Genomic DNA, 6,383 nt, shown 5'->3' on the forward strand with positions numbered 1-6,383 from the left:
GGCTGTGGTGGCCTTGGCTTGCTAGCCAGATACCCTCTGGGGCCCCTGCTCCTGGGCTGCCCTACTGCGGAGCAGAGGGGAGGAACATGGCATGGCACACTTTGACAAAGGCTTCAGCCTCTGCTGCCCGCCTGGCAGCATGGCGCAGAAAGGCTGAGCGAGGAGATCCGCGGGCCCCTCCCCTCCCAGAGGCATACAGAACCCATGGAAGAAGGATCACAACTCAATGCCTTTATTAACACGAACCACCCAAAGGACGGGGTGTCCCCAGACAGGGATGGGCAAACAAAGATCCTCCAAAACGAGGACAAATGGGAGCTTTCCTGGAGGGCCTGTGGAGGAAATGGGCTACGTCTCTTAATAATGGGAGGCCAATGGCAACGGGTTTAATTGGCTGCAGTTACTTGGACGCGTGTCAGCTTGGCCACTGAGATGAAAGCTTTGGCAAATAATGCAGAGAGGATCTGGCTGACGTGTGGCAACCTCCCCATCCCATCCCTGTGGGAGGCAGGTTCAGGTCTCACGTACAGCCCAGCTCCCCACCCGCGTCACCTCTGTAGGTGGAGTGTGCTGTGCCGCATGGGGTCATCGGTGCCACGGGTCAGCCAGGCCAGTGGTGGGGCCGTGCCTGGGCAGAGCAGCTCCCCCCTGACCAGACCACAGAGCCAGGGGAAGGCAATGGGAAGCAAGCTGCCCAGGGAGTGAGCACAGGGGGTTGAGTGGCACCTGTCCAGACACAGGGGGAGCGTGAGTCACAGGATAGGAATGTCCCTCTGCTCAGCCAGTGGCTTCGTATAACCGAGGGGGCTGTGTTCCCAGTAGCCCCCACCTAAACTTGAGCGCTGAGCAGGTGGGGATGCCCTGTGCTGGCATGGGGAGCTGGGCCAGGGGATGATGGGTATAGCACCTGCAGCACCAGGGGAGCTAGTCAGACCTGCCACCCTCACTCGGTCCTGTCGTCCCCTGGGAGGTCCCTGGTCGTCTCTCACACTGTCCGGCCCCGGGGCAGGGAGGCGGTGCGGGGCGAGGCAGGGCAGGGTGCACAGGTTACATGATGGTGCAGGAAGACAGTGGATTTCGGATGTGGCAGGTGCAGGCTGCGCCACAGTATTGGCGGAAGGTCTGATAGCAGCTGCGGTCGGCGTCGCTGCTCCACTGCACAGGGTTGGCGGCCAGGGCCTCAGCGGGCAGTCTGTTCAGGATACTGGTGTTCACCGCCAGCGCGGCCAGCCCATAGTCGGTGAAGAGCACGGTTTCCCGCTTGCAGGTGGGGCAGGAGATGAACTTGTACTTGGGGCAGGACTCATAGAGGATCTGCAGGCACTCCTCGCACACCGAGTGCAGGCAGGAGAGGATGCGGGGCCGCTTGTTGGTGAAATTGTACATGTGGCCGCAGGTGGGGCACTCGAGGGGCTCGCACGGCGTGGAGGGGTGCAGTACGTACTGGTTAACGATCACCTCGTCTGAGGGCGGCTGGCGATGGTAACAGACCTCCGAGCTGCCCTTGCGCTGCGCTTGGTATATTCGCTCTCGCCGCGGCAGGGGCGGAGTCCGGGGCAGCCCCAGAGAGCCAGGGTTACTGTCCAGGGCAGGGATGTCCCCGCACGCCTGATTGACAATGATCTCGGACTCTGATGGCCAGGCGCGCTTGGCCACGAGAGGGGGCTCCCGGCGGGGCGCTGAGGTGTAGCGTGGCTGGGAGGCCTGTAGCTCCGAGAACTTCTCCGGGTGGATGATCTTCATCGCCTCCATTTTGATGATGACCTGTTGCCCTTTGAGACACGACATGAGGATTGTTTTCACATTGCTGTCCACGGCTCGGGGTTCTGCAAGGGGTGCCTGCATGAGGCTAAAACGCGCTGGCAGCATGCAGAGCTTTCAATCGTGTTCGGGCAGTGAAGCGATAGGGCTGGAGAAAGCCACTGGAGCAGGGGCACATCCTGGGAGAAAGGTGCAGCTCTAGGCAACCAAGTTCCCTCTGGAGTCCAGTCACCCTAGCTCCCCCCGCATTCCTAGAGGGCGGAGGCGTGCACAGGAAGTGGCTGCAGTCACAGCAGCATCCTGCCGAGCGGAGCCTTTCTGCTCCTAGGTTCCAGTCTGATGATCAAAGCGCTTCCTCCCCGCAGTGCCTTTCTCAGATGCTTAATCCTGTGGCAGCCTTGTCGCTGAGAGACCTCCCACCCTCTGTGTGGTGTCGCTTTCCAAGCCAGATCATCATCAGCTGGAAATAGCAAACTCAGGCAAGAGGCTTAGGGACAGCCAGGCTTTCTCCTGGCCCTGGAGCAGATGAGTCAGGGCTCCAGTTCATCCCAGGTCAGCTCCCAGCAATGCAGCCTGCACCTTCCCACAGGTGCCCTGCCCCCACCCAGCCTGTTTTCCTCTTTCTGGGTAAGATCCCGGCAGGGCTGAAGAATGTGTGCGTGAATTCCTTTGCTCTGACTTTGTCTCTCCCCCTCGCAGTCACTGAGGTTCGTGGAGCCAGCAGCTCCCCCAGGGTAGTAGGTGGGCACCAGCCCCAGAGCCAGGAAGCGTCCTGCTGGGGAGCGGACCGGCTCCGTTGGTGGGGATGCAGGAGTGTAGCCACGGATCAGCCCTGCAGCGCTGCCCCAGCCTCAGCTCCGCGTCCCCTGCAGCCACTCGCAGGAAAAGGCTGGAAACACAAAGCAACAGGAAGTTGGAGACACGGCTCATGGGAGATTTGAAATCTGCAAGGGTTCAGTGGGGGTCACTGGGTGGCTGGAGCCAGCGCCTCACTCTCTGCTCCTTGGGCAGACCCAAGGGGGGCACCCCAGAGGCCTGGCTGGCCCAGCACAGCTGCAAGACCTGGGAGTCGCCAGGCATTCCCCACAGGCCTCTGCTCTCCAGTACCTCCCTGTCAGTTCCCTGGGGCTGGGCGTGGGGAGAGGGGATTCTGGGGGAGGGGCTCAGCCTCCCTGACCAAAGCCCGGGACAGATTCTGATGTAGCCCCTAGAAATCCCAGATGCATAAGTAGCCTGTTACTCCCCCTCCTCCCCCTGGGTCTCAGGGGCCCTTTCTCAGGTGTTCGGGGCTCCCCCCCCCCCCCCGGATCTGTGCATTAGCCCCCCCCCCACCCCACCCCCATCGATTGGGTCACTCTCTCCACATTATCTCCCCCCACACACATTCGCTCTGCCCTGGCTTCTCTCTCTCTCCTGTGTCCCCCACCCCAGTGCTCTTGGGACAGGGCTGAGAGGGCCCCCGCGTTTCGGGGTGAAGGGGTGACTGTCACTAGGTATTGCCTTGCTAGTGGCAAGGAGACAGCCCTACCCCCCTGGAGAGGACGATGGAGGCTCCTTCATTGCAGGCCTGGCAAATTCCTACCCTGGCCCGGAGCTGCCCTCAGCACACTCTGCAAGAGCTGATCATGGGGCCATGCAGCCACGGGACCACCTAAAGGGGGCTGCTTGGCCACAGGACCGTTCGCCAGGGCTGTCTGGCTATGGGGCTGCCCAAGGGGCCAGCGGAGGGAACCCCATCAAACCGCTCATTCCTCCCAAACGTCTTGTTCTAAGGCAGTGGGGCTCAGCAGGAAGCGGGTGGAAGAGCTGGTGAGTTCGCTGGGCCTGCCCTGACCCTCCATCACAGCCAGCAGGCCTTGGGGGCAGCAACTCCTCCTCACCAGGCTGCCCGCTGTGCCTGGCTGCAGTGTGCTCCGTTCCACCTACACAACCACAGGGACAACACAGCACACACCCTGCTACACAACACAACACACACCCTGCTACACAACACAGGAGTGACACACCTGGCACACAACACAACACACACCCTGCTACACAACATACACCCCGCTACACAGCACACACCCTGCTACACAACACACACCCTGCTACACAACACAGAAGTGACACACCCTGCTACACAGCACACACCCTGCTACACAACACAACACACACCCTGCTACACAACACAGGAGTGACACACCTGGCACACAACACAACACACACCCTGCTACACAACATACACCCCGCTACACAGCACACACCCTGCTACACAACACACACCCTGCTACACAACACAGAAGTGACACACCCTGCTACACAGCACACACCCTGCTACACAACACAACACACACCCTGCTACACAACACAGGAGTGACACACCCGGCACACAGCACACACCCTGCTACACAACACAGGAGTGATACACCCGGCACACAGCACTCCCACTGCTATACAACACAGGATTGACACACCCGGCACACAACACACACCCTGCTACACAACACAGGAGTGACACACCCGACACACAGCACACACCCTGCTACACAACACAGCAGTGACACACCCGGCACACACTCTGACACACAGCACACAGCCTGCTACACAACACAGGAATAACACACCTGGCACACACACTGACACACAACTACACAACAGAGGAGTGACACACCGGGCACACACACCAACACACAGCACCCCCCACTGCTACACAACACATATGTGACACACTCGGCACACACACTGACACACAGTACACACCCTGCTACACAACACATATGTGACACACCCACACTGCTACACAACACAGGAGTGACACACCTGGCACACACAGTGATAGGCAATGCTCAAGAGGCACACACCACACACACAGTGACATACAACGCTCACACTCACGCACATCACAAGTGAACACACAGCATTCACACTCCCCGCACATTCCATGCTGACACAGGCACACGGTGTTCACAGTGATCACGCTGTAGGCAATGACACGCAGCACACACACAGCACTCACACTAACACACAGCATGCACACAGCCGTGCACAGTTACACAGCACTCACACACATGCCCAGGCGCACACACAGTCCTGCAGGCGGATGCCCACCACAGACACACACTAAATCCCCTTACCTGGGCTGGGCTGTGGGGCTTCAAAGCCCTGTTCTTTAAGGAGGCTCCTGCCTTGCGGGACGGGCTGCTGGCGGACTGGAGGCCCTGTCACTAGAGGTTATCTGAAAGGCAGAGGAGATGCAGGCTCCAATGCTGCTTGCCCAGCGCCCTGGCTCTCTGCTATCCACACCCTCTCCAGATCCAGCCTGGCTCTTCCTCAGGTCCGGTCCAGCCTCCTGATGCCCCCTGGCAAGGACCTGCTCAATGCAGCCTCGTCTGCTGTTGGCGATCCAGCCCAGCAAAGGGGTGATTCCCCCCTAAGGGCAGGACAAAAGGCCGCAGTCCCCCAGCTGTGCTTGTTCCGGATGCTGGGCTCCGGCGGGAGCCCAGCTCCCTGCCAGGCCTGCTGCAGATGTGCGCCAGGAGGCCCGGTTCCCTGGCACTGCCCCGTCTGCCCCTTCGATCCCAGGGATGCGACTCCTCCAGGCTGCAATGATGAAGGACAACCGCCTCTTCCCAGGGCTTTGGTTCCCAGCCAGCCTCCTCGACTCCTCGCACCAGCAAGCCAGCTCTCTGGGCAGGATGGGATTTTTGCTTCTGCAGGTACGATGCTGATGCAACACTGTCAGCGACGGCAAGTGCACACGGCATCGGCAGGCTACTGGACTGGCAGAGCCGTACAAGAGGCGGCAGCCTCTGCTGGGATCATCTCTGCAAAGGCGAGATCCTTGGCAGCACAGCAGGTGCAGGGCTGGCTGGAAGCAAGGGCCTTGCCAAATCCTTGCTGTTGCTGGTGGAGCCTGTCCCCTGGGGGGGCTCAGTGCTGGGGGGGGGTCTCTGGGCTGCTGCTCTAGAAGGCTCTCCCCGGAGCTGTTTCCTTGCTGTGAGGGAGCCTGTCCCCAGGATGCTCAGAGCTGGGAGCTGGTTCCTCGCTGCGCGCTCTTCCCCTCTCTGTGTGTCTGCAGTGGGTACTGCAGTGATGCAGCCAGCTCACATTTCTCGCTATCAGCAGCACAGAGCCCAGTGGGCCGCAGAGCCCTAGTGCCCAATGCCGGCTCCCTCCCCCTCGTCATTCATGAGTCTTCCCCCCTCCCGCAGCAGCATTGAGCTCAGCTCCTCGCTCGTGCAGCAGCCGATTCTAGGCAGGCTGCGTGCTATGCGAGCTCACTGGGGGAGGAGGTAAGGGGATTTCCCCCCTCCATGGCAGGCCGGCTGCAGCTCTCAGTGAGCTCTCCGCTCGCTCGGGGGTGAGGAGCACAGACTGTGGTCTGGGCTTCCTTCCTCCCCCTCACGCTTTTTCCGCCATTTGAGCTGCCGGCTGCTGCTGCAGCAACGAATCTCTGCCACCCTCGCAGCCCAAGGTCAGCCTCGGAGCACCCCGCAAATGCACATGCTGCCTGCTCGGGGAGGCCAGCAGCGGCCATTTCAAAGAACGGAGACCTGCTTTGACCCCTGGTGGAGTCTCCTAGTGGGCACAGCCAGACAGACGCAAGTGCAGGGCCGGGGACCCAGCGCTTCAGAGGGGCC

At 60.7% G+C, this 6,383-nt stretch overlaps 1 protein-coding gene across 1 annotated transcript; it reads right to left on the reverse strand.

The window, feature by feature from the left end:
• Positions 1 to 211: 211 nt before the first annotated feature.
• Positions 212 to 6,099, reverse strand: RNF208 (ring finger protein 208). The gene is made up of 2 exons (XM_034752062.1): positions 4,878 to 6,099; positions 212 to 2,650 (listed from the first exon to the last, which is right to left on the reverse strand). Exon 2 carries the CDS (start codon positions 1,867 to 1,869, stop codon positions 1,048 to 1,050), a length of 822 nt encoding a protein of 273 aa, XP_034607953.1. The 5' UTR covers positions 1,870 to 2,650; positions 4,878 to 6,099; the 3' UTR covers positions 212 to 1,047.
• Between the last annotated feature and the right edge of the window lie 284 nt (positions 6,100 to 6,383).

This window comes from Trachemys scripta, chromosome 17 (assembly GCF_013100865.1).
Source record: "Trachemys scripta elegans isolate TJP31775 chromosome 17, CAS_Tse_1.0, whole genome shotgun sequence".
Lineage (NCBI taxonomy): Eukaryota > Metazoa > Chordata > Testudines > Emydidae > Trachemys > Trachemys scripta.